Here is a 25,319-nt window from a genome sequence, read left to right as displayed (position 1 = left end):
AAGACACAGTTTCATTGTTTCAGCTGAATCACAAACACGCTCTCTGACCGACATCAGGGTCAGGTCATTTCTCCATTAACAATAATAATAATAATAATAATAATAATAAATGATCATTAAAAGTATATTTAAAGGTGTTTGTGGCGTTTCTCAGCTGCAGATGTTCTCCTGTCAGGCTGAAGCCGCAGAGACGACAGGAGGCGGAGCTTCAGTCCAGAGGAGTTTATTCTGTGTTTGTACAAATACAAGTATTTCATTCATGCGAGTATTATGGGATGCTTCTGTGTAAATAACAGACTCTACAGGCCTGTTGTGGAAGTGATTCTCCTTTATTCTTCACATTGACTTTATTATCAGGAGCTTAAAGGATCAGGACCAGGACCAGGACCAGGACCAGGACCAGGACCAGGACCAGGACCAGGACCAGGATCAGGATCAGGACCAGGACCAGGACCAGGACCAGGACCAGGACCAGGACCAGGATCTGGATCTGGACCTGGACCTGGACCTGGATCAGGATCAGGATCAGGATCAGGATCAGGATCAGGATCAGGATCAGGATCAGGATCAGGATCAGGATCAGGACCAGGATCAGGCAGGTCTTTCAGGTCTTTCAGGTCTTTTCCCGTAGACTGAAGACAGAAACGTTTTATATGAAATAATCTAAATAATGTTCAGAGCCAGGTTCTGGCCCTGTGTGTGTTCCTCCCGTCTTTATCCGCCGCCGTGTCCCACAAAGGAAATGACCATATTTGGAGTCTTTCGTGCTACACGTGGACACCAAAATGTATGTGGGAAAGACCAGGGAGCGACACAGACACGATGGAGTCACTTCCTGGATGAACGTCAGAGAAAAAACATCGGAAAGAAGAGACAGTCTTTGGCGACCTCACGCCCCGTTGCCGTGGTGACCTCACGCCCCGTTGCCGTGGTGACCTCACGCCCCGTTGCCGTGGTGAACGCCGGTCAGCATCTTGTGGATCTTTCCGTCGTTGCGGAGGACGGAGCAGCGCAGCGCACAGATCTGCGTCTGCTGCTCCTGGATCATCTGCTCCAGCTCCGACAGCTCCAGGCGCAGAGGCTGCAGCGCCCCCTCTGTCAGCCTGAGGGAACACACAGGGTCAGAGCACAGCGCCCCCTCTGTCAGCCTGAGGGAACACACAGGGTCAGAGCACAGCGCCCCCTCTGTCAGCCTGAGGGAACACACAGGGTCAGAGCACAGCGCCCCCTCTGTCAGCCTGAGAGAACACACAGGGTCAGAGCACAGCGCCCCCTCTGTCAGCCTGAGGGAACACACTCCTGCTCTCCTGTTACACGTGTCTTACCTGCGCTCCTCCTCCAGGGCGGCGCTGTTCCTCCTGTTACACGTGTCTTACCTGCGCTCCTCCTCCAGGGCGGCGCTGTTCCTCCTGCTCTCCTGTTACACGTGTCTTACCTGCGCTCCTCCTCCAGGGCGGCGCTGTTCCTCCTGTTCCTCCTCCTCTCCTGTTGAGCATGTCTTACCTCCGCTCCTCCTCCAGGGCGGCGCTGTTCCTCCTGCTCTCCTGTAACACATGTCTTACCTGCGCTCCTCCTCCAGGGCGGCGCTGTTCCTCCTGCTCCTCCTGTTACGCGTGTCTTACCTGCGCTCCTCCTCCAGGGCGGCGCTGTTCCTCCTGTTCCTCCTGTTACACGTGTCTTACCTGCGCTCCTCCTCCAGGGCGGCGCTGTTCCTCCTGCTCTCCTGTTACACGTGTCTTACCTGCGCTCCTCCTCCAGGGCGGCGCTGTTCCTCCTGCTCTCCTGTTACACGTGTCTTACCTGCGCTCCTCCTCCAGGGCGGCGCTGTTCCTCCTGCTCTCCTGTTACACGTGTCTTACCTGCGCTCCTCCTCCAGGGCGGCGCTGTTCCTCCTGCTCTCCTGTTACACGTGTCTTACCTGCGCTCCTCCTCCAGGGCGGCGCTGTTCCTCCTGTTCTCCTGTTACACGTGTCTTACCTGCGCTCCTCCTCCAGGGCGGCGCTGTTCCTCCTGTTCTCCTGTTACACGTGTCTTACCTGCGCTCCTCCTCCAGGGCGGCGCTGCTCCTCCTGTTACACGTGTCTTACCTGCGCTCCTCCTCCAGGGCGGCGCTGTTCCTCCTGCTCTCCTGTTGAGCGTGTCTTACCTGCGCTCCTCCTCCAGGGCGGCGCTGTTCCTCCTGTTCTCCTGTTACACGTGTCTTACCTGCGCTCCTCCTCCAGGGCGGCGCTGCTCCTCCTGTTACACGTGTCTTACCTCCGCTCCTCCTCCAGGGCGGCGCTGCTCCTCCTGTTACACGTGTCTTACCTCCGCTCCTCCTCCAGGGCGGCGCTGTTCCTCCTGCTCTCCTGTTACACGTGTCTTACCTGCGCTCCTCCTCCAGGGCGGCGCTGTTCCTCCTGCTCTCCTGTCTCCACTGCTGCAGCTCCGTTGCCATGGCGTCCACGTCCTCCTGGATGTAGTCCATGATCTTGCCCAGGGGGAGGGCGCTCCTGCAGACCGTCTGCACCGAGCTGCGCAGACGCTCCACCTCCCGCCGCACCAGGTCTCGCTCCTTCAGCCCCGAGGACGAGGTCACCTGAGGAGGAGGTTCTCAGTGTCTTTCTCACATGTTCCCCTAAACTCTACCCTCTGGAGTTGGACTGAAACAGTGCAAAGATGAACCTGAGTTTTGGGCGACGATGGAGAAACTTCGTAATATTTCTTGGTCTCCAGGATCTTCTTCACCAGACCTCCTGTAACGATGGTACAGTTAAACATGGACGCTCTGGCCCTTTAGTACAGGATGTCCTCTTTTATTTACGGCTCATTCTGAGGTCACATCCAGGATCAAAGGAACTTTCAGCTCAAATAAATCATTTTTCCCCAAATGTTTTCTTCAGTATGTTTTGCTCGACGTTTGTCCCATTTTCCCCCCTCACCTTTTTCTCACTTTTATTACTAATATTTCCCTATTTCCACCTTTTTTCCCCCTTATTTCAGATGATTTTTTTTTTTTTGATTTTTTTTACACAATTCCCCCCTAAATTATTCCCCATTTTCAGCACATAAAATGAACCCGAGATTGTAAATGTGCAGATCTTCCACACGTCATTATTCTGTTTCCTGGATCGAGACGACACATATTCTAGTATAGGCATCAGAAAAAGTATTGTTCAAGTATCGGTATTGAAAGCTAAGTATGGTTAAAGTCCTGGTATTGAAAGCTAAGTATGGTTAAAGTCCTGGTATTGAAAGCTAAGTATGGCTAAAGTCCTGGTATTGAAAGCTAAGTATGGTTAAAGTCCTGGTATTGAAAGCTAAGTATGGTTAAAGTCCTGGTATTGAAAGCTAAGTATGGCTAAAGTCCTGGTATTGAAAGCTAAGTATGGTTAAAGTCCTGGTATTGAAAGCTAAGTATGGTTAAAGTCCTGGTATTGAAAGCTAAGTATGGCTAAAGTCCTGGTATTGAAAGCTAAGTATGGCTAAAGTCCTGGTATTGAAAGCTAAGTATGGTTAAAGTCCTGGTATTGAAAGCTAAGTATGGCTAAAGTCCTGGTATTGAAAGCTAAGTATGGTTAAAGTCCTGGTATTGAAAGCTAAGTATGGCTAAAGTCCTGGTATTGAAAGCTAAGTATGGTTAAAGTCCTGGTATTGAAAGCTAAGTATGGTTAAAGTCCTGGTATTGAAAGCTAAGTATGGCTAAAGTCCTGGTATTGAAAGCTAAGTATGGTTAAAGTCCTGGTATTGAAAGCTAAGTATGGCTAAAGTCCTGGTATTGAAAGCTCAGTATGGTTAAAGTCCTGGTATTGAAAGCTAAGTATGGTTAAAGTCCTGGTATTGAAAGCTAAGTATGGTTAAAGTCCTGGTATTGAAAGCTAAGTATGGTTAAAGTCCTGGTATTGAAAGCTAAGTATGGTTAAAGTCCTGGTATTGAAAGCTCAGTATGGTTAAAGTCCTGGTATTGAAAGCTAAGTATGGTTAAAGTCCTGGTATTGAAAGCTAAGTATGGTTAAAGTCATGGTATTGAAAGCTAAGTATGGTTAAAGTCATGGTATTGAAAGCTCAGTATGGCTAAAGTCCTGGTATTGAAAGCTAAGTATGGTTAAAGTCCTGGTATTGAAAGCTCAGTATGGTTAAAGTCCTGGTATTGAAAGCTAAGTATGGTTAAAGTCCTGGTATTGAAAGCTAAGTATGGTTAAAGTCCTGGTATTGAAAGCTAAGTATGGTTAAAGTCACGGTATTGAAAGCTAAGTATGGTTAAAGTCCTGGTATTGAAAGCTAAGTATGGTTAAAGTCACGGTATTGAAAGCTAAGTATGGTTAAAGTCATGGTATTGAAAGCTCAGTATGGCTAAAGTCCTGTGGAATAATGTGATCTAGATCTGTTCAGGAGCTCAGCTGCTCCTCAGACCTTTACGTCAGACCTTAATCGTGTTTAAATCTAAGTAAAGCGTCCGTACCGTGGGCGGAGTCTCCGTCTGTTGCCGTGGTGACCTGAGGAGGCGGAGACACACTGTGGTTAGTTCACAGAGTCAAGGATAAAACATAAGTCTACAGTTTGAGACTCACAGAGTCAGTGTCCGGGGCCTCCGTCTCCGCGGTAACGGCCTCCTGCACCAGGAACTGCTCGTCTTCATCGTTACGCTCCTCGTCAGGCCCCGCCCCCTCCAGGATGAGCGCCGTGGGCCGAGCGCTGGACACTCTGCAGAAGCACAGGTCTCAGCGTCAGTTCATCACAAACCTAAACTAAACCAAGCTAAACTAACCTTTAACTAAACTAAACTAACCTTTAACTAAACTAAACTAACCTAAACTAAACCAACCCAAAGTGTGCGACTGACCTCTCGGCCGGAGCCTCGCTGTGGCTGTCCTGCTTCCTGGCTCTAGGGGGCGCTGGGCGAGCGCTGCTGGGACGCCCCGCCCTCCTGCTGCAGAGCAGAGCCGTTAGATGATCCTCAGACCCTCCTGGACACGTCTCCAGACTCAGTCCCAGCGACCGAGTCTGGAGACGTGTCATCAACTCCATTTCCACAGCAGAACATATGTAAACAGGAAGTGGAGTGAACCAATCAGAGAAGAGTCTCGCTGACGTGATTAGAGGATCTGTGTTCATGATGTCGCTGCTGTTCGTCTCTGTCATCATCCTACATCAGTCTCTAATCTCTGTTTCTGGGAGAGCTCATGTCTGCAGAGTTCTGTTCTTGAGGAGCATTAAACCTGGAGCTCCTCCCCTCTGGCCCGGTCTCGGCCCGGTCTCGGCCCGGCCTCGGCCCGGTCTCTGGCCCGGTCTCGGCCCGGCCTCGGCCCGGTCTCGGCCCGGTCTCGGCCCACACGCTGGAACAGTCCTGGCTCGAGCGTTGAAACAGCTCAGAGTTTGAATGTTTGGATGGACTTTCTTTGGTGGTTCTTGTTATTTCCCTTGTTTGTGACGTAATGATGTATTTGAACTTTTATATTTGACCCTATAGTTTTGTGGTGAGTGTGGCTCAGACCTGGGAGCTGCTGCTGCTCCTCCTGGGGGGTCGGTGGAGGCGGGGGCGGCGTCTGTAAAAGGTTCTGGATGTTTCTGAGCTGAGTCTCCGTCTGAAACCACACGTTCACATCAGTCTGAGCTTCACAGAGCAGAGTTACAGGGGTTTGGCTCCCCCTGGTGGAAACACTCACCTCCTTCACTGTCCGACTCATCTGTGGAGAAACAGACACAGAGACAGAGACATCACTCACAGACCCTCAGTATGAGGAGACAGAGACATCACTCACAGACCCTCAGTATGAGGAGACAGAGACATCACTCACAGACCCTCAGTATGAGGAGAGACATCACTCACAGACCCTCAGTATGAGACAGAGACATCACTCACAGACCCTCAGTATGAGACAGAGACATCACTCACAGACCCTCAGTATGAGACAGAGACATCACTCACAGACCCTCAGTAACAGCAGATTTGGGTCATAATAATGAGAGAATACTGCAGTATCTCTGATGTACTGACCCTGACTGCCCACAGGAGCTCTGCGTCTCTGTCCTTTGGCCGACGACGGCCGAGGGATCCGAGCGGAGACTTCAGCCTGGAACAGAGAGAGTTATTATGATCATGTGACTGTATGTTATGATCATGTGACTGTATGTTACGATCATGTGACTGTCTGATCATGTGACTGTCTGATCATGTGACTGTATGTTATGATCATGTGACTGTATGTTATGATCATGTGACTGTATGTTACGATCATGTGACTGTATGATCATGTGACTGTCTGATCATGTGACTGTCTGATCATGTGACTGTATGTTATGATCATGTGACTGTATGTTATGATCATGTGACTGTATGTTATGATCATGTGACTGTCTGATCATGTGACTGTGGCGCTGACCGTGGCTCTGGGCGGTTCCTCAGGGCTGATGTTCTGAGGCTCCTCCTCCTTCAGCTGAGGGTCAGACACAGGTCAGTCACAGAGAACTGGAGACACTGATCCTGATCCTGATCCTGAGGGCTGGACACCGTTAGACCCACTCACACTTTACACTGACCAATAACTGTGCTCCTGACTCCTCACGTGTTCAGCAGACCGTCCCCACTTTACCCAGCAGGGGGCGCACTGTCACTGCAGCTGTCCCCACTTTACCCAGCAGGGGGCGCACTGTCACTGCAGCTGTCCCCACTTTACCCAGCAGGGGGCGCACTGTCACTGCAGCTGTCCCCACTTTACCCAGCAGGGGGCGCACTGTCACTGCAGCTGTCCCCACTTTACCCAGCAGGGGGCGCACTGTCACTGCAGCTGTCCCCGCTTTACCCAGCAGGGGGCGCACTGTCACTGCAGCTGTCCCCACTTTACCCAGCAGGGGGCGCACTGTCACTGCAGCTGTCCCCACTTTACCCAGCAGGGGGCGCACTGTCGCAGATGACCCGACAGGTTCACTTCTAAAGGGTCCTTCAGCCAGGATGGAAAGTACGGTTAAAGCGTTGCTATGGAAACACTGTCCCGGTGCCCAGCCCTGGGGATGAACTGAAGGAGCTTCACCTCAGGCTTAGGCTCCTCTTCTCTGGGTTTGGACCTGGCTCTGTCCTGGTCTCTCTCCTTCCTCCTGCGCTCTCTCTCCTTCTCTTTATCTCTTTCCTTCTCTCGGTGTCTGTCTTTCTCTCTGTCGGTGGAGCGTGTTTTCTCTTTGCCCTTCTCCCTCTCGTCTCTCTTCTCCTTCTCGTCTCTCTTCTCCTTCTCGTCTCTCTTCTCCTTCTCGTCTCTCTTCTCCCTCTCCTCTCTCTTCTCCCTCTCCTCTCTCTTCTCCTTCTCATCTCTCTTCTCCCTCTCCTCTCTCTTCTCCCTCTCGTCTCTCTTCTCCTTCTCCCTCTCGTCTCTCCTGTCTTTGCTCCCTCGCTCCTCTCCTCTCCGTCGTGACTCCGCCTCTCCGTTCTTCTGCCGCTCTCTGGTCTCCTCTGCTTTGCTTCTCTTGTTTTTCTCCTGAGGAACAGATTCAGAAACATCGTGAGCACAAACATGTGGAGCTTTTAAACATTTACATCTGTCTAATTCAAAAAGAACTGTAAAGTATGAATGGGAGCTTCATTTCCCCCAGTTTTCTCGACAGCCTCACCTCGGGCCGGGCCTCCTGCTCCTCCCTGGTCTCCCTGGTCTCCCTGGTCTCCTTGGTCTCCCGGGGTTTGGAGCCGCTGGCCTTGGGTTTGGCCTCGGGTTTGTCTCCGGACAGAACTCTCCTCACGGCGTCTTCACTGGACATCTGCAGAGGACACAGAGCTTCAGAGTCACTGAGGAGGAACCAGAGAACCAGAACCAGAACCAGAGAACCAGGGCCGTGGCTGCAGTACCTTGTTCAGACAGCAGGTGGCGATGGCCTGCAGGAGCTCGTTGGTTTTCTCGGGTTCTTGTCCGGCCACGACCCGCGCGGGTTTGACCGTCAGGGTCTGCCCGGTCACCATGACGACCACGTCTATGGCCTTCTGCAGGAACGCCATCTTGGAGTCTCTCTCCTTCAGACACAGAGGGAACACAACTAAACAATAAACAACACAACAAACAAAATAAAGCTTCAGACACAGAGGGAACACAACTACACAATAAACAACACAACACAACACAACAAACTAAATAAAGCTTCAGACACAGAGGGAACACAACTATACAATAAACAACACATTAACTTAAATAAAGCTTCAGACCTTGACGTTGTCCGACTTCATCTCGGAGTCGGAGTAAAGTCCCTTCATGAAGCCCGTGGCCCTGATCACCTGAGGAGCACAAACGTCATCATCAAACCTGAGGCTGATAAAACATTTTATAAATTGGGGTAAAAATATTGGAAAAAAACAATTAACAGTGTGTCAAATCGTCTTTATCATATTTCATTTCATTTGTTTTTATGCATGAGCTCATAGTCTAACTCTCCACAGTCCCGCCCACTCCCAGTTAGAGTTTAACATCACGGCGCCGGCTAATCAGCTATGTGCTAACTCACGGCTAATCAGCTATGTGTTAACTCACGGCTAATCAGCTATGTGCTAACTCACGGCTAATCAGCTATGTGCTAACTCACGGCTAATCAGCTATGTGCTAACTCACGGCTAATCAGCTATGTGCTAACTCACGGCTAATCAGCTATGTGCTAACTCACGGCTAATCAGCTATGTGCTAACTCACGGCTAATCAGCTATGTGTTAACTCACGGCTAATCAGCTATGTGTTAACTCACGGCTAATCAGCTATGTGCTAACTCACGGCTAATCAGCTATGTGCTAACTCACGGCTAATCAGCTATGTGTTAACTCACGGCTAATCAGCTATGTGTTAACTCACGGCTAATCAGCTATGTGTTAACTCACGGCTAATCAGCTATGTGTTAACTCACGGCTAATCAGCTATGTGCTAACTCACGGCTAATCAGCTATGTGTTAACTCACGGCTAATCAGCTATGTGCTAACTCAGGGCTAATCAGCTATGTGCTAACTCACGGCTAATCAGCTATGTGTTAACTCACGGCTAATCAGCTATGTGCTAACTCAGGGCTAATCAGCTATGTGCTAACTCACGGCTAATCAGCTATGTGTTAACTCACGGCTAATCAGCTATGTGCTAACTCAGGGCTAATCAGCTATGTGCTAACTCACGGCTAATCAGCTATGTGCTAACTCAGGGCTAATCAGCTATGTGCTAACTCACGGCTAATCAGCTATGTGCTAACTCACGGCTAATCAGCTATGTGCTAACTCAGGGCTAATCAGCTATGTGCTAACTCACGGCTAATCAGCTATGTGTTAACTCACGGCTAATCAGCCATGTGCTAACTCACGGCTAATCAGCTATGTGCTAACTCACGGCTAATCAGCTATGTGCTAACTCACGGCTAATCAGCTATGTGCTAACTCACGGCTAATCAGCTATGTGCTAACTCATGGCTAATCAGCTATGTGCTAGCTCACGGCTAATCAGCTATGTGCTAGCTCACGGCTAATCAGCTATGTGCTAACTCACGGCTAATCAGCTATGTGCTAACTCACGGCTAATCAGCTATGTGCTAACTCACGGCTAATCAGCTATGTGCTAACTCACGGCTAATCAGCTATGTGTTAACTCACGGCTAATCAGCTATGTGCTAACTCACGGCTAATCAGCTATGTGCTAACTCACGGCTAATCAGCTATGTGCTAACTCACGGCTAATCAGCTATGTGCTAACTCAGGGCTAATCAGCTATGTGCTAACTCACGGCTAATCAGCTATGTGCTAACTCAGGGCTAATCAGCTATGTGCTAACTCACGGCTAATCAGCTATGTGCTAACTCACGGCTAATCAGCTATGTGTTAACTCACGGCTAATCAGCTATGTGCTAACTCACGGCTAATCAGCTATGTGCTAACTCAGGGCTAATCAGCTATGTGCTAACTCAGGGCTAATCAGCTATGTGCTAACTCACGGCTAATCAGCTATGTGCTAACTCACGGCTAATCAGCTATGTGCTAACTCAGGGCTAATCAGCTATGTGCTAACTCACGGCTAATCAGCTATGTGTTAACTCACGGCTAATCAGCCATGTGCTAACTCACGGCTAATCAGCTATGTGCTAACTCACGGCTAATCAGCTATGTGCTAACTCACGGCTAATCAGCTATGTGCTAACTCACGGCTAATCAGCTATGTGCTAACTCATGGCTAATCAGCTATGTGCTAGCTCACGGCTAATCAGCTATGTGCTAGCTCACGGCTAATCAGCTATGTGCTAACTCACGGCTAATCAGCTATGTGCTAACTCACGGCTAATCAGCTATGTGCTAACTCACGGCTAATCAGCTATGTGCTAACTCACGGCTAATCAGCTATGTGTTAACTCACGGCTAATCAGCTATGTGCTAACTCACGGCTAATCAGCTATGTGCTAACTCACGGCTAATCAGCTATGTGCTAACTCACGGCTAATCAGCTATGTGCTAACTCAGGGCTAATCAGCTATGTGCTAACTCACGGCTAATCAGCTATGTGCTAACTCAGGGCTAATCAGCTATGTGCTAACTCACGGCTAATCAGCTATGGTAAATGGTAAATGGTAAATGGTCTCAACTTATATAGCGCTTTTCCACCTACATTAGGCACTCAAAGCGCTTTACAGCAAGGATCCACTCACCCATTCATTCTCTCATTCATACACCAATGTACGCAGACACTGGGGGCAATGTGGGTGAAGTGTCTTGCCCAAGGACACAACGACAATGTGCACTTTCAGGAGGTGGGATGGGAGTTAGCTATGTGCTAACTCATGGCTAATCAGCTATGTGCTAACTCATGGCTAATCAGCTATGTGCTAACTCACGGCTAATCAGCTATGTGTTAACTCACGGCTAATCAGCTATGTGCTAACTCACGGCTAATCAGCTATGTGCTAACTCAGGGCTAATCAGCTATGTGCTAGCTCATGGCTAATCAGCTATGTGCTAACTCACGGCTAATCAGCTATGTGCTAACTCACGGCTAATCAGCTATGTGCTAACTCATGGCTAATCAGCTATGTGCTAACTCATGGCTAATCAGCTATGTGCTAACTCACGGCTAATCAGCTATGTGCTAACTCACGGCTAATCAGCTATGTGTTAACTCACGGCTAATCAGCTATGTGCTAACTCACGGCTAATCAGCTATGTGCTAACTCACGGACATGAAACAAACCAGGTAACAAAATGTGTCTAAAACATTCTAAACTGCTAAATTATAAAAGTAATTTTGTTATATTTTCAAGTATTGTTTGTTTCTTTCTTGTAAAATACCAGCACAAGTGTCCGTAGTTAGCTCATAGCTGATGTGTCGTAGCATGTTGTGTTTTTTACTCATTAATTGTCCGTGAGAGTAAATCCTACGCTGACAGAAAAGACTTGGAACTTGTAATTGCTCAAATAAACTAAACTAGGATATTGTTCATCCAGTTACACAATGGAGATCACTGTTTTCACTCAGACTTGGCTGTAAATACTGTTTAAGTGGTGCTAGCCCACAGTTAGCTTTGCTCGTTAGCCTGTTAGCTTCTTCTTCGTGATTCTATTAGTGTGTATTGGTGACTCTGACCCACTGGCAGCATAGTTGCAATTGTGGTTTTCTGGCCAGAGACACCAGGGGGCGATGAAAGACCCTCCAATCATCCCTTTAACACTTGTATTACGGGGAGGGTTTATAAAGGTAAACACGTTACTTATTCTGCTTTAAGTTTTGTTTTATGTTGCACGATTGAAATGAACTTCTGAAACTGCAATAAAATTACTTAAAACGACTCAAATGAAGAGTATTTAATCTGTGGTACTTTTGCTCCTTCATGTTCTTGTCCATTGTGATAATGTGGTGTTTAATATAAATGTAAAGTTACCTCTGTGATAATGTGTTTAATATAAATGTAAAGTTACCTCTGTGATAATGTGTTTAATGATATATATATAAAGTTACCTTTGTGATAATGTGGTGTTAAACATAAATGTAAAGTTACCTCTGTGATAACGTGTTTATTAATATAAATGTAAAGTTAACATCGTGTTTAATGACATAAATGTAAAGTTACCTCTGTGATAACGTGTTTAATATAAAGTTTATATGGTGTTTAATGATATACATGTAAAGTTACCTCTGTGATAACGTCGTGTAAAAACCTAAACGGAGGTTTGCTGAGCAGTTTTTCGGTGAGCGGAGGTTTCTTGATCACCTTCCCCAGACTGTCCCGGGTTTTCTTCAGCACAGAGCCGTCCATGGCGCGCGGTGCTCGGCGTGGCTCCGGGCCCGGGCCCCGGGGCGGGTCTGCGGGGGTTCACGGGGGTTTACGGGGGTCTACGGGGGTGTTCCGCGGGGTTTCGGAGCGTTTCTACCCCGGACAGAGCGCCTCGGAGTCGGGCTAATGCTAGGCTAGCTGCCGTTGCTATGCTAATGCTGGTAAAGCTTCCTGTTGCTATGCCCCGACTGCGCGTGCGTACACGGAGGGCTGTCTCCATGGAAACGGCCCAACAGCGCCCTCTGCCGGACACGCAGCGTGCAGTCAAAACAACAGACAGTTAAAGTGCCTCGCCTCAACCGAGCAGCTCAGCTTTACCCAAATCTAAAGGAGCTCACAGCCTACAGGGCAGAGTGGCCTCATTTGAAAGCTAAGACCTACATAAACTGATTGTGACTTTTAAGTTGTGTTGTTGCTTTTTTCGATTTGGGTAAAGCCAAACTGGAGAAATTACCTCGGTCCAGGCGGGTTATGGAGGTTTAACGGTTTCTACGGCAACAGCAACTCATAAACATTCAGAGGAAGGAGGGGAAATACATTTAAAACGGGAATAAAGCCCCTTTAGCCGAGAGCTGGATCTAAACTCCTGCAGTCTCTGAAGCATCGTCCATGATTCCCTTAAAGGAACAGGCCAGTGTTTTCCAGACTGAGATCTGTTCTCACCTTAGACGAGTTCATGTGTACCTGTCTGGTCGTCACGCGTGCCCTCAGTCAGGACTCCAGCGTCCGCACATTTCAAACTACTCCTGGTATTATTACACCTTAGAGCTCCACAGTCCCGCCCCTTGCAGTCCTGTTGCTCCGGAAGCAAAAAGTCCCCGTCTACACGACCGTCGATTTTCCAAAAATTCAAGTATTAAGAGTTTAACGTCAGCGCAAAAGCTAATCAGCTCTGTAGCAATTCATGACCATCAAATGTTTGATTTCACTCCAAAAAGAAGACTTGATGTTGAAGAAAAGGCAAAGGTCCAAGGCTGTGACATCATTCACTTCCTGACTATAGAAACTCCGTATCCCAAGAGCCATTGCGACATCGCGCCCGCTGGTCAAGGCAACCAGGTTTTCAGCAAACACGGCCAGTTTATTTTACTTTCAGACAAAAGTTCTATATTATTTCACTGTTAAACAATCTGAATCTGCTAATGGAATAAAAATGATCTGTGGTTCGTTTAATTGGATCGCTGGGAACATTTTTTTTATGTTTTTCTTACTCTCAGTGTTAGATCTGGATAAAGCGTCAACTCTCTGCCTGCATTATGTTTGAATACATTGTTTATAATATGTTTTCTACATTACAATAAATAAACACGTGTGGGAACGTGAAGCTCCACCAATCAAAAGCCTCGTAGTAGATCATGGGACTCCCGAGCATCCTGGGTAATGTAGTTTCCTAAACTAGATGGATCAGACGTGCTTTTTTCACCTGCGTCTGACTCTGCGCTCGCTTTAGAACCACAGAGCTGGATTCAGAACAAAAGTTAAAGACTTTATTCCAAATCAATACGGTCTTTATGCACAGTGACCCCCCGTGATTACCCCTGGACAGTCAGCCAGATGCTGTCCTTCCTGTCCAACATCTCTTCCCTTTAAACATGAGCAGGTCCCACAGAAATGAAGCAATAGCTGAAGATCTGGTAAAGGACAGAGAGTAAAAGCTCAGATGTGACGGAGCAGGTTAGAAAATATTACATGAGACGCAACGACTTCACTGGAGGAAACTCCGTGTTCATAACGGTGGATGTTTTTGTCTCGCGGCTAACGCGGCTAACGCGGCTAACGCGGCTAACGCAAAATAAAAAATAAAACTAGTGCAAAGTTTTGAACGAGCTGCGCAAAACAGAATCGTCCTGTTGGTTTAAATAATATTTACTTGTTTACATGTTATATTATCATTTTTCAACACTAGCCTTTAGCTCTGAGATAAAGCTCCGCCCCTTACGAGCGCTGGCGTTTCCTTTGGGGCAGATTCACAGTGAACATGATGTTTGTAACACGTTGCTGTGACTCCATCAGTAACTCGTCCTTCACCAGATCCTGAGCTTCTCTATTTTTGTGTGGGAACCTGCTCATTGTGAACGTAAACGATCAGCGACAGGAAGTCCAGGTCTGTGACTGTCCAGGAAGACGTCACGTGGGGAAACTGAGCATAAGCCTATACGGTCTCAAAGCGGGGAGTTTTACTTCCGAACCGGAGAGGAGGCGGGACTGTGGAGAGGAGGCGGGACTGAGTTCCCTTTTTATCCGCTTAGAAAATCCAGTTTAATTGTGTGTAATTATACTTTATCGTGTAACTCTTCACGTAACCATGTTTAAATAGTGGAAGGTAGCTTGCATCTTCGCCTGGTTTGGAGCTATAGAGGAGAGGCTAAATGCTAACGCCGTCTGTGCTAACGTGACTGAGGACACGCGTGAAGACCAGACAGGTACACATGAACTCGTCTAAGGTATAGCGCAGTATGGAAGAACGCTGGCCTGTTCCTTTAAGGCGAGACACTGCAGGTGAATAGGGAAAAATATTACATTTACAGATATCAATTTGAAACTGTTGCTGTCGATCACTGGTGTAAATGTGAGAAACCAATACATGGCAAGTTTTCTGTCATTTTATCTTTTCATATAAGAACAAGGTGTTTTATTCCTAAAAATGCCCCAAATTTCCCATCTTTCCGGCGACGAAATCTGAATAATGGATAGAGCTACATTCAAATGTATGGTTTCATTTTATTGGTAAATGAGTTACCAAGACTTTTTCAGAGGGAATTTAGGATTTCTTGTTTAGTTTTAAAATAATCTGTTTTTTAGTGGAAAAATGTGTAAAAATTTAATTTTCGCCTTATTTTTTACATTTAAAACTCAATAAATGGGGCTTAAGGATTAATAATAAAAAATCCCTCTGAAAAAATCTTCCAGATATTGTTCAGTCCAAGGCTGTAAAATGTGAAGTCTTTAGGTCCGACTGACGTGGACATAGTGTCGCCACAATGACAGAAACATGTGTTTGGAGAAAAAGGCTCTTGAAATTGTGTTCTCCCATATAAGTCTATGGGGGAACATTGAATCAGAGCAATATTTAAACATGTTATTGTGAAGATTAGGCATGTTTTCTGTTTCCGGGTGAAAGCTTATATGTTCAGAGACAGATTTGGCCCAAAACCTGAATTTTGTTTTGTTTTGCCTGTAGTGTCTCCCCTTAAGGGAATAAGGCCGACGTGGGAAGAGTCGTCAATATTTACTGAAGAGCAGCGTTGAAGTACTTTGCTAAAAAGGTGAGCCCCTCCTGGATCCCCCACCTTCACCTGGAGGGTTTGATCCTCGGGGCTTCGTGTCCTGTAGGATCTCCAGGTCCTCGTGACGGCTCAGAAGCTTCTCATGAGAGACCAGGCCGTCCCTCTGTGGACCCACCACCAGCAGGAGGCGCTGTAGGGGCAGCTCCAAAGACTCATGACCCGGCGACAAACAAGTGCAGGAACATGGATGAAAATGTACCTGGAGAACATTTTACTGGAGAACATTTTACTGGAGAACATTTTACTGGAGAACATTTTACTGGAGAACATTTTACTGGAAAACATTTTACTGGAAAACATTTTACTGGAGAACATTTTACTGTGAGAACGGAGTCAAGTCTAATTCATGTTTGACAAATCATGAAAAAATAAACTTTCCAAGAAAACACCGTAATGTTACTTTAAATCACAAGGACACGTCGGTGAAAGAGAAAAGGCCAAACTTTGACATTTGCCAAAAAGGTTTATTAAAAACGTACCAAAACTCAGACTGGTATAAAAAGTACAAAAAGTAGAAAAGTAGAAAGTCGTACAAAACAAACTGAGATGAACTAAATTAAAGCGTTTTTTTAAAAAAGGTTTTCAAGCTTCGTCCAGGTTTTTCTTTTGCACAAGGCACCGCAGTGTTCCCGCTCCACAGCGCCCCCCACAGGCTCCACAGCGCCCCCCACAGGCTCCACAGCGCCCCCCACAGGCTCCACAGCGCCCCCCACAGGCTCCACAGCGCCCCCCACAGGCTCCACAGCGCCCCCCACAGGCTCCACAGCGCCCCCCACAGGCTCCACAGCGCCCCCCACAGGCTCCACAGCGCCTTACGTTACAATAACATACATTACTTCATACAGTCATTAAAACATTAACAGTTTAAACAGCAGGCGGCGCTGGAGAGACTCACAATGTTCACCACAGGTTCATCAGCAAACTAAAGACTATTACGATATTAACCACAGATCATCACCTCTCACCCCCACTTTACCGAGAGCATCGGCTTTACCCAAATCAAGAAGCTTCTTGGTCAGAGCAACATCTCATTTGAAAGCTGAGACCTACAAAACGGAGTATTTTTTGTTGCCGCTTTATCCCATTTTTTTAAGCGTTTTCTTTTTCATTCCTGTTTGACAGTTTGTCCAGAAGCTTTTAGATTGGAGTAAAACTTTGGGATTAAAAGCGGTGAGTGAAAGTGAACATCTTTCCTTCATTTTAAGATCACGACAGTCTCGTTCTCACAAACGAGACGTTCCAGATCAGTTCTCTCTCGCTCCACACTGACTGTTTACAAAGCGTTTCTCTCCAGCGCGGCCGAGCCGTGGACAGTTCCAGTTCCTCCTAAAACTACAGCTCAAGTTTCATGTTCTTGGACCTCAGACCTTCTCCACAGGACCGTCACCGTAAATACAATAAAGGGAGTTTGTTTGGAAGAGGTTATAGCTGCCCTGAGAGATGCCTGCTCCAAAGTGAGGTCCTTCAGACGAGAGGCTCTGTCTGAAAAGTCTTAAAGGGAATGTGACGAGATGATCCAGAGGTTCCTCCAGAGGCTCCTCCAGAGGCTCCTCCAGAGGTTCCTCCAGAGGTTCCTCCAGAGGTTCCTCCAGGAGCAGAGTCTAGGCGTGCAGACCTATGACAAAAAGAGAGGAGCGTTACAAACATGACTCATGGAAAACGTCCTGAAGGAACATTGGAATGATATCGATCAAGGTCAAAGCTCAGACTTGACTCAATTTAAATCAACTGCCCAACAGGCGTTAAAAGTTCAGGGCATAGGTGACCCAGGCGGCCTCCATCTGCTGGAGGATGCACTGAATTGAGCTTTAATGTGAAGCTCACGCTCCCGCCGCCTGCAGACATGACTTTGGAACAGAAAGTGAGAATTGGTCTTTTGTTGGAAACTCGAGACGCCTCCGGGAGCCGCGCGACATCATGAGGAATATTCGTACATGTAGTTCCAGTAGAGCTGTTGTGCATGTTTTAGATTTTAGTCTCATGAACCTTTAGTCACAGAAACTTTCACTAAAACTCTGAACCGTGACGTTCAGGACTGGGCGGAGCTTTAAGAAAACTCCCCTAAAACCCATATCAGCCCCTTTGTCTTTTTATCCACGCTGTCTGAGTTATTCACATTATTAAAAAGAGCCAGTCTATTGAACGGCTCTTTGAAATGATCTGATCTCCAGAAAGAGCTGAAGAACTGGGAGGTTCATGTCAGTCTCACCAGTACAAAGGTCAAATGACTAAGTTTATAAAAGTGAAGTAAGTGGAAAACCTGACACAGCCTTTCACCATCGTGTTGGAAACATGAATCATTTTCCATGAGCAGAAAACAGATTAAAAAAAAGGAAGTGAAGCCTGAAGTTCCTGAAGTTTAACTCAGACGAGCAGCTGCTTCAGTGCGAGGTCAGTCCAGGTCAGACTCACTTTAAGGAAGTCAGAGCAGTTCAGCCGTTTCTACTGAAGAAATACAAAAGATTGAAGACTAAAAACAAACCACACCTCGTTTGTAAAGATTTAGCATCTCAGAAAAACCAGGGACTGAGGGACCTTTAAGTGGAAGTTATTTAGATGTTTCAGCAGAACCTGCAGGAGGTCCCACAGTTTCTACTGCATTAGTCACTAAACTAATGCTTAAAGAAACATGATTAATGTTCGGCTGGATTAGGCTCTGAAGTTGTGCGTCTGTTGCCGCCTCTGGGCCAGGACTCCCTTGAAAAGAGGTTTTTAATCTCAGTGGGACTTCCTGGTTACAGAAAAGACGTGTAATGATTTTATATTCGGAGCATGTACGTCATCGGCTCAGTTTGTAAACCCGCCGTCTTAACGTAGTGATGGTCAAAGGCTCTGGAAACAGCATCTTACTGTTCTGCCCCCTCGCCTGCCCCTCGCCTGCCCCTCGCCTGCCCCTCGCCTGCCCCTCGCCTGCCCCTCGCCTGCCCCTCGCCTGCCCCTCGCCTGCCCCTCGCCTGCCCCTCGCCTGCCCCTCGCCTGCCCCTCGCCTGCCCTTCGCCTGCCCCTCGCCTGCCCCTCGCCTGCCCCTCGCCTGCAATAACAGTCTCTTACTCTTGTCTGCAGAGGCCGTCTGCTTCCCCTGCTTCCCCCGCTTCCCCCGCTTCCCCTGCAATAAGTCTCTTACTCTTGTCTGCAGAGGCCGTCTGCTTCTCCTGCTTCCCCTGCTTCAGTGTAATAAGTCTTACTCTTGTCTGCAGAGGCCGTCTGCTTCTCCTGCTTCAGTGTAATAAGTCTTACTCTTGTCTGCAGAGGCCGTCTGCTTCTCCTGCTTCCCCTGCTTCAGTGTAATAAGTCTCTTACTCTTGTCTGCAGAGGCCGTCTGCTTCTCCTGCTTCAGTGTAATAAGTCTCTTACTCTTGTCTGCAGAGGCCGTCTGCTTCTCCTGCTTCCCCTGCTTCAGTGTAATAAGTCTTACTCTTGTCTGCAGAGGCCGTCTGCTTCTCCTGCTTCAGTGTAATAAGTCTCTTACTCTTGTCTGCAGAGGCCGTCTGCTTCTCCTGCTTCAGTGTAATAAGTCTCTTACTCTTGTCTGCAGAGGCCGTCTGCTTCTCCTGCTTCAGTGTAATAAGTCTCTTACTCTTGTCTGCAGAGGCCGTCTGCTTCTCCTGCTTCTCCTGGGCGTAGTTGAGTCGGTTCTGCTCCACGGCGGTGGTGTTGGACTCGGGGCTGCTGCTCCTCGTGGGACTCGGCTCCTCGTTGGCGTAGGCCAAGTCCAGATGCTGCTGCGCCAACTTCAGGTGACGCCGCAGACGCTCCAGCTCCCGCCCAGACGCCTCGTCCCCGAACGACTCCCGCCCAGAGTCTGCCAGGTTATCCCTGAAACATCAACCAGAGTTATCCCTGAAACATCAACCAGAGTTATCCCTGAAACATCAACCAGAGTTATCCCTGAAACATCAACAAGAGTTATCCCTGAAACATGTTGTGGATTTTCTTGCTTAATAAAGCTTAAGAGAAGTTTGTCTAGTCAAGATGTGAAGTTTATTACACAATGCATCGCGGAGAAGTTACCCATAACGCGAGGTCATGACTAAGCTCTCCCTGCTCAGCTTTGGCCTCCTCTTTTAAAAGGTGAGCACCACAGACAGAGCAGCAGGACAGGGGTCATGCACAACAAAGGGAAGCCCAGAAACACAGAGGAATGTTAATACAGTTGGAGATGTTAATGCAGCCACCAAAAGACACTTTGCATGGGAATGAAATCATGGTGGCGTTTGGAGGCAGAAGGAGATCTTTTGCTGTTGGGGAGATGGGCCATTTGGGACCTTTGTCTAAAGGTGCGAGGGCCTCGTCTGGGGTCCAGGGAAGGCCGGTCTCTCTACCTGGTTTAGTCAGAGGCCCAGCAGGGGACCCAGCAACAGGACGCCAGTGTGGTCACCAATTTAACTAACTAAATACTAATACTAAAATGCCATAACAAACATCAACCAGAGTTATCCCTGAAACATCAACCAGAGTTATCCCTGAAACATCAACCAGAGTTATCCCTGAAACATCAACCAGAGTTATCCCTGAAACAACCAGAGTTATCCCTGAAACAACCAGAGTTATCCCTGAAACATCAACCAGAGTTATCCCTGAAACACAGTCTGCCAGGTTATCTGAGTACCAGAGGAACGAGCTGAAGACTCTTTGGTAACGCGTCTCACCTGAAGGCCATCTTGCCTCCGTTGCCCTTCTTCATGGCGGTGTTGTACCCGGGCGGCGCCGAGGCCTGGGTGCAGAGCGACGGGCGCTGGTGGGCGGGGCGTGGGGGGCGGGGCGTGCACAGACAGTCCCTGATGCCGCTGTAGCCCAGGTGGAGGATCTCCAGCAGCGTGAAGAGCAGACACAGAGCGGACACGCCGTACATGATGAGCAGGAAGATGGTTTTCTCCGTGGGCCTGGACACGAAACAGTCCACGGTGTGCGGGCAGGGCGAGCGCGTGCACACGTACGACGGCGCCACCTCCAGGCCGTACAGCACGTACTGCCCGAACAGGAAGGACGACTCGAACAGGCCGCGAGCCAGCAGGTGGAACACGTAGATCTTCATCAGGCCGTCCCGCTGTATCCTGCGGCGGCCGTCGTGCTGAGGAGAGACCGGGTTAGACCGGACTGAGGACCTGCTCCACCATCACCAGGGTAACAAGCCAGGACAAACATACCTTCTTGCTGGGCTTCTCCTTCACCTCCTTCTCGGGCTCGATCTCCTCCTGGATCATGGGGTCCTCCTCCCCGTTGTCCTCCGCCTCCTCGTAGTCCCGGTTGGCCCCGCGACTCACGATGGGCATTCGTTTGCGGGACTTGGGTTTGTAGTCGTCGTCGTCCATGCGGGCGATCTTATGCATGGCAAAGCCCAGGTACATGATGGTGGGCGCCGTGATCATGATGACCTGCAGGGGGCGCACCGACAGGGTTACTCAAAGAAATGACAAATCAACTTACACTAGATCATCACTTCAGTATCAGATGAACCTTTTTTAATAGGCAAGGCAAATAAAAATGGACATTGATTCATTGGAGGGTCCATTCTTTGCCCATAAACTAAATTCATAGACTAATATTATGAAGACAGTCATTGTAAACAGTATTTCAGATAAGAAAATGTGATAACGTTCATTTGGTGGTTTAGCATTGTGCTGTTGAAGTCTGACTCGTGTATCAACCACAAACATGTTTCCTGCAAGATCCATCTGTAACGTTTCATTTATTCACCGTCATCCAGTGTTAGAGCATCTCCTGCTCAGGGACCTCCTAAGCTCCTCAAAAGTCCTCTTCCCGACTCTAAAGGTGATTTCCTAAAGAATCCTAGGATCTACTCTTCACTTTTAGGGGAAATTCTAAGAGAACAGCATGATTTTAAGAATTTGGCCACTAGGAGCAACTCTTACCACTAAGAATCTTTATATTAGGTTACGGCCCCAGATCTGTAACAATCCTAACAAATGTCTTATGGAGCGACTACAGTTCAGATGCTAAAGAGTGGAATGAAAACGGCCCTTTAGCCGCTGCCGTCTCCCACAAAGGAAACGACCATATTTAGGCCCAGTATCAGACACGTGCCTCACCTGGAGGCCCAGTATCAGACACGTGTCTCACCTGGAGGCCCAGTATCAGACACGTGCCTCACCTGGAGGCCCAGTATCAGACACGTGCCTCACCTGGAGGCCCAGTATCGGACACGCGTCTCACCTGGAGGCCCAGTATCAGACACGTGTCTCACCTGGAGGCCCAGTATCAGACACGTGTCTCACCTGGAGGCCCAGTATCAGACACGTCTCACCTGGAGGCCCAGTATCAGACACACGTGTCTCACCTGGAGGCCCAGTATCAGACACGTCTCACCTGGAGGCCCAGTATCAGACACACGTGTCTCACCTGGAGGCCCAGTATCAGACGTGTCTCACCTGGAGGCCCAGTATCAGACACGTGTCTCACCTGGAGGCCCAGTATCAGACACGTGTCTCACCTGGAGGCCCAGTATCAGACGCGCGTCTCACCTGGAGGCCCAGTATCAGACACGTGTCTCACCTGGAGGCCCAGTATCAGACACGTGTCTCACCTGGAGGCCCAGTATCAGACACGTGTCTCACCTGGAGGCCCAGTATCAGACACGTGCCTCACCTGGAGGCCCAGTATCAGACACGTGTCTCACCTAGAGGCCCAGTATCAGACACGTCTCACCTGGAGGCCCAGTATCAGACACACGTGTCTCACCTGGAGGCCCAGTATCAGACGTGTCTCACCTGGAGGCCCAGTATCAGACACGTGTCTCACCTGGAGGCCCAGTATCAGACACGTGTCTCACCTGGAGGCCCAGTAGCAGACACGTGCCTCACCTGGAGGCCCAGTATCAGACACGTGTGGAGGCCCAGTATCAGACACACGTCTCACCTGGAGGCCCAGTATCAGACGCGTGTCTCACCTGGAGGCCCAGTATCAGACGCGTGTCTCACCTGGAGGCCCAGTATCAGACACGTGTCTCACCTGGAGGCCCAGTATCAGACGCGTGTCTCACCTGGAGGCCCAGTATCAGACACGTGTCTCACCTGGAGGCCCAGTATCAGACACGTGTCTCACCTGGAGGCCCAGTATCAGACACGTGTCTCACCTGGAGGCCCAGTAGCAGACACGTGTGGAGGCCCAGTATCAGACACGAGTCTCACCTGGAGGCCCAGTATCAGACACGTGTGGAGGCCCAGTATCAGACACGTGTCTCACCTGGAGGCCCAGTATCAGACACGTGTCTCACCTGGAGGCCCAGTATCAGACACGTGTCTCACCTGGAGGCCCAGTATCAGACACGTGCCTCACCTGGAGGCCCAGTATCGGACACGCGTCTCACCTGGAGGCCCAGTATCGGACACGCGTCTCACCTGGAGGCCCAGTATCAGACACGTGTCTCACCTGGAGGCCCAGTATCAGACGTGTCTCACCTGGAGGCCCAGTATCAGACACGTGTGGAGGCCCAGTATCAGACACACGTCTCACCTGGAGGCCCAGTATCAGACACGCGTCTCACCTGGAGGCCCAGTATCAGACGTGTCTCACCTGGAGGCCCAGTATCAGACACGTGTCTCACCTGGAGGCCCAGTATCAGACGCGTGTCTCACCTGGAGGCCCAGTATCAGACACGTGCCTCACCTGGAGGCCCAGTATCAGACACGTGTCTCACCTGGAGGCCCAGTATCAGACACGTGCCTCACCTGGAGGCCCAGTATCAGACACGTGTCTCACCTGGAGGCCCAGTATCAGACACGTGTCTCACCTGGAGGCCCAGTATCAGACACGTGTCTCACCTGGAGGCCCAGTAGCAGACACGTGCCTCACCTGGAGGCCCAGTATCAGACACGTGTGGAGGCCCAGTATCAGACACACGTCTCACCTGGAGGCCCAGTATCAGACGTGTGTCTCACCTGGAGGCCCAGTATCAGACGTGTCTCACCTGGAGGCCCAGTATCAGACGCGTGTCTCACCTGGAGGCCCAGTATCAGACGCGTGTCTCACCTGGAGGCCCAGTATCAGACACGTCTCTCACCTGGAGGCCCAGTATCAGACACGTGTCTCACCTGGAGGCCCAGTATCAGACACGTGCCTCACCTGGAGGCCCAGTATTGGGGCGTGTCTCACCTGGAGGCCCAGTATCAGACACGTGTCTCACCTGGAGGCCCAGTATCAGACACGTGTCTCACCTGGAGGCCCAGTATTGGGACGTGTCTCACCTGGAGGCCCAGTATCAGACACGTGTCTCACCTGGAGGCCCAGTATCAGACACGTGTCTCACCTGGAGGCCCAGTATCAGACGCGTCTCACCTGGAGGCCCAGTATCAGACACGTGTCTCACCTGGAGGCCCAGTATCAGACACGTGTCTCACCTGGAGGCCCAGTATCAGACACGTGTCTCACCTGGAGGCCCAGTATCAGACACGTGCCTCACCTGGAGGCCCAGTATTGGGGCGTGTCTCACCTGGAGGCCCAGTATCGGACGTGTCTCACCTGGAAAGCCCAGTATCAGACACGTGTCTCACCTGGAGGCCCAGTATCAGACACGTGCCTCACCTGGAGGCCCAGTATTGGGGCGTGTCTCACCTGGAGGCCCAGTATCGGACGTGTCTCACCTGGAGGCCCAGTATCAGACACGTGTCTCACCTGGAGGCCCAGTATCAGACACGTGTCTCACCTGGAGGCCCAGTATCAGACACGTGTCTCACCTGGAGGCCCAGTATCAGACACGTGCCTCACCTGGAGGCCCAGTATTGGGGCGTGTCTCACCTGGAGGCCCAGTATCGGACGTGTCTCACCTGGAGGCCCAGTATCAGACACGTGTCTCACCTGGAGGCCCAGTATCAGACACGTGTCTCACCTGGAGGCCCAGTATCAGACGCGTCTCACCTGGAAGGCCCAGTATTGGGGCGTGTCTCACCTGGAAGGCCCAGTATCGGACGTGGGACAGCGGGGCGAAGGCGTCGTAGCACACGTTCTCACACCCCGGCTGGTGGGTGTTGCAGGTGAACTTGCTCTGCTCATCGTAGTAGATGGATTCTCCTCCCACGGCCGTCAGAACGATCCGGAACACGATCAGCAGCGTCAGCCAGATCTTCCCCACGAACGTCGAGTGGTTGGAGATCTCATCCAGGAGGCGGGTCAGGAAACTCCAGCTCATGGTGAGGAGGACCAGGAGCAGGAGGAGCAGGGGGGGTCTGAGGAGAGAAGAGAGACAAGGAGTCAGGAGGACCAGGAGGAGCAGGAGGGGGTCTGAGGAGAGAAGAGAGACAAGGAGTCAGGAGGAGCAGGAGGAGCAGGAGGGGGTCTGAGGAGAGAAGAGAGACAAGGAGTCAGGAGGAGCAGGAGGAGCAGGAGGGGGTCTGAGGAGAGAAGAGAGACAAGGAGTCAGGAGGAGCAGGAGGGGGCCTGAGAAGAGAAGAGAGACAAGGAGTCAGGAGAAGCAGGAGGAGCAGGGGGGGGTCTGAGGAGACGGATCAGGAGGAGAGAGCGCTCAGGAGACGAGTCAGGAGCAGTGTCGTTTTCATCAATGAAGACTTTAATGATATTTCATTAACGCACTTCTTTTTTCAAACAATGTTAACTTAAACTATGCAAGGACTGCCTTTAAAAGAGTCTAAATAAAAACGTACATTTGTTGATTTACTGGGACTAAATGTCCTGATTATATTCTTATTCAAACTGATTTTCCTTCAGCCAGAGGCTTTATTATTCGGTAAATGGTGAAGTTACACTAGATTTATATCCAGTTTAGGTTCATTCTAAAACTGGAGCATGACAACCCCAAAGACTGTCACACCCAACAA

At 49.4% G+C, this 25,319-nt stretch overlaps 2 protein-coding genes across 3 annotated transcripts; both read right to left on the bottom strand.

The window, feature by feature from the left end:
- Window positions 1-927: 927 nt before the first annotated feature.
- Window positions 928-12,414, bottom strand: traf3ip1 (TNF receptor-associated factor 3 interacting protein 1). Of its 2 annotated transcripts, none has more exons than XM_079563522.1 (15): window positions 12,101-12,414; window positions 8,165-8,233; window positions 7,814-7,975; window positions 7,582-7,725; window positions 7,011-7,448; window positions 6,363-6,416; window positions 5,978-6,053; window positions 5,646-5,666; window positions 5,474-5,564; window positions 4,823-4,906; window positions 4,551-4,683; window positions 4,442-4,475; window positions 2,665-2,735; window positions 2,367-2,578; window positions 928-1,103 (listed from the first exon to the last, which is right to left on the bottom strand). In XM_079563522.1, the coding sequence occupies exons 1-15, from the start codon at window positions 12,221-12,223 to the stop codon at window positions 938-940; spliced, it is 1,878 nt and encodes a 625-aa protein (XP_079419648.1). In that variant the 5' UTR covers window positions 12,224-12,414; the 3' UTR covers window positions 928-937. The 2 variants fall into 2 exon arrangements, with proteins under 2 accessions (XP_079419648.1, XP_079419649.1); XM_079563523.1 differs by having other exon boundaries at window positions 4,823-4,903.
- Window positions 12,415-17,103: 4,689 nt separating this feature from the next.
- LOC306967531 (gap junction gamma-1 protein-like) lies at window positions 17,104-24,736 on the bottom strand. Its single transcript, XM_079562615.1, has 5 exons — window positions 24,434-24,736; window positions 20,676-20,903; window positions 20,178-20,599; window positions 19,106-19,344; window positions 17,104-17,143 (listed from the first exon to the last, which is right to left on the bottom strand). Exons 1-5 carry the CDS (start codon window positions 24,671-24,673, stop codon window positions 17,130-17,132), a joined length of 1,143 nt encoding a protein of 380 aa, XP_079418741.1. The 5' UTR covers window positions 24,674-24,736; the 3' UTR covers window positions 17,104-17,129.
- Window positions 24,737-25,319: the final 583 nt, after the last annotated feature.

This window comes from Gobius niger (assembly GCF_951799975.1).
Source record: "Gobius niger genome assembly, chromosome: 9".
NCBI lineage: Eukaryota > Metazoa > Chordata > Actinopteri > Gobiiformes > Gobiidae > Gobius > Gobius niger.
Note: the sequence above shows the minus strand (reverse complement) of the source record. Positions and strands in the feature narration are given on the sequence as shown.